The sequence below is a fragment of the Eimeria mitis genome, genomic scaffold, assembly GCF_000499745.2.
Source record: "Eimeria mitis Houghton genomic scaffold, Emh_scaff4823, whole genome shotgun sequence".
NCBI classification, from domain to species: domain Eukaryota; phylum Apicomplexa; class Conoidasida; order Eucoccidiorida; family Eimeriidae; genus Eimeria; species Eimeria mitis.
Window position 1 is genome coordinate 1712 of NW_013573124.1, and position 367 is coordinate 2078.

General features: G+C 61.3%; 1 protein-coding gene across 1 annotated transcript in view; it reads left to right on the forward strand.

The window, feature by feature from the left end:
• Positions 1-367, forward strand: part of EMH_0077940 (uncharacterized protein) — a gene marked incomplete at both ends in the record, with an annotated part of 2763 nt that overhangs the window by 1675 nt on the left and 721 nt on the right. Inside the window, one exon of the mRNA XM_013499928.1 lies at positions 1-365. Within this exon, the coding sequence (XP_013355382.1) occupies positions 1-365 (365 nt within the window). The remainder of the gene's footprint in view (positions 366-367) is intronic.

Sequence of the window (367 nt, forward strand, 5' to 3'; positions counted from 1 at the left end):
AGCAGCAGCAGCAGCAGCAGATACGTACAGAGGGTATCCAACGTTCGTGTCTCCTAGAGTTCTGCCTCCTCAAGGCGCAGCAAATACAGCAGCAGCAGCAGCAGCAGCAGCAACAGCAGCAGCACCGCCAGCAGCAGTCCCATTCCTGGCTGCTGCTGAAACAGAGAACTGCAGAGGTGTATTTCCTGCTGCTGCTGCTGCTGCTGCTCCCGCTGCAGCAGCAGCAGCAGCACCTCCTGCTCCTCCGTCTGCACATGTTCAGCTACAGCCCAGGCTCGCCCCTGTTTGGATGCCGCCGCAGCTGCAGCAGCAGCAGCTGCAGCAGCAGCAGCTGCAGCAGCAGCAGCTGCAGCAGCAGCAGCTGCAG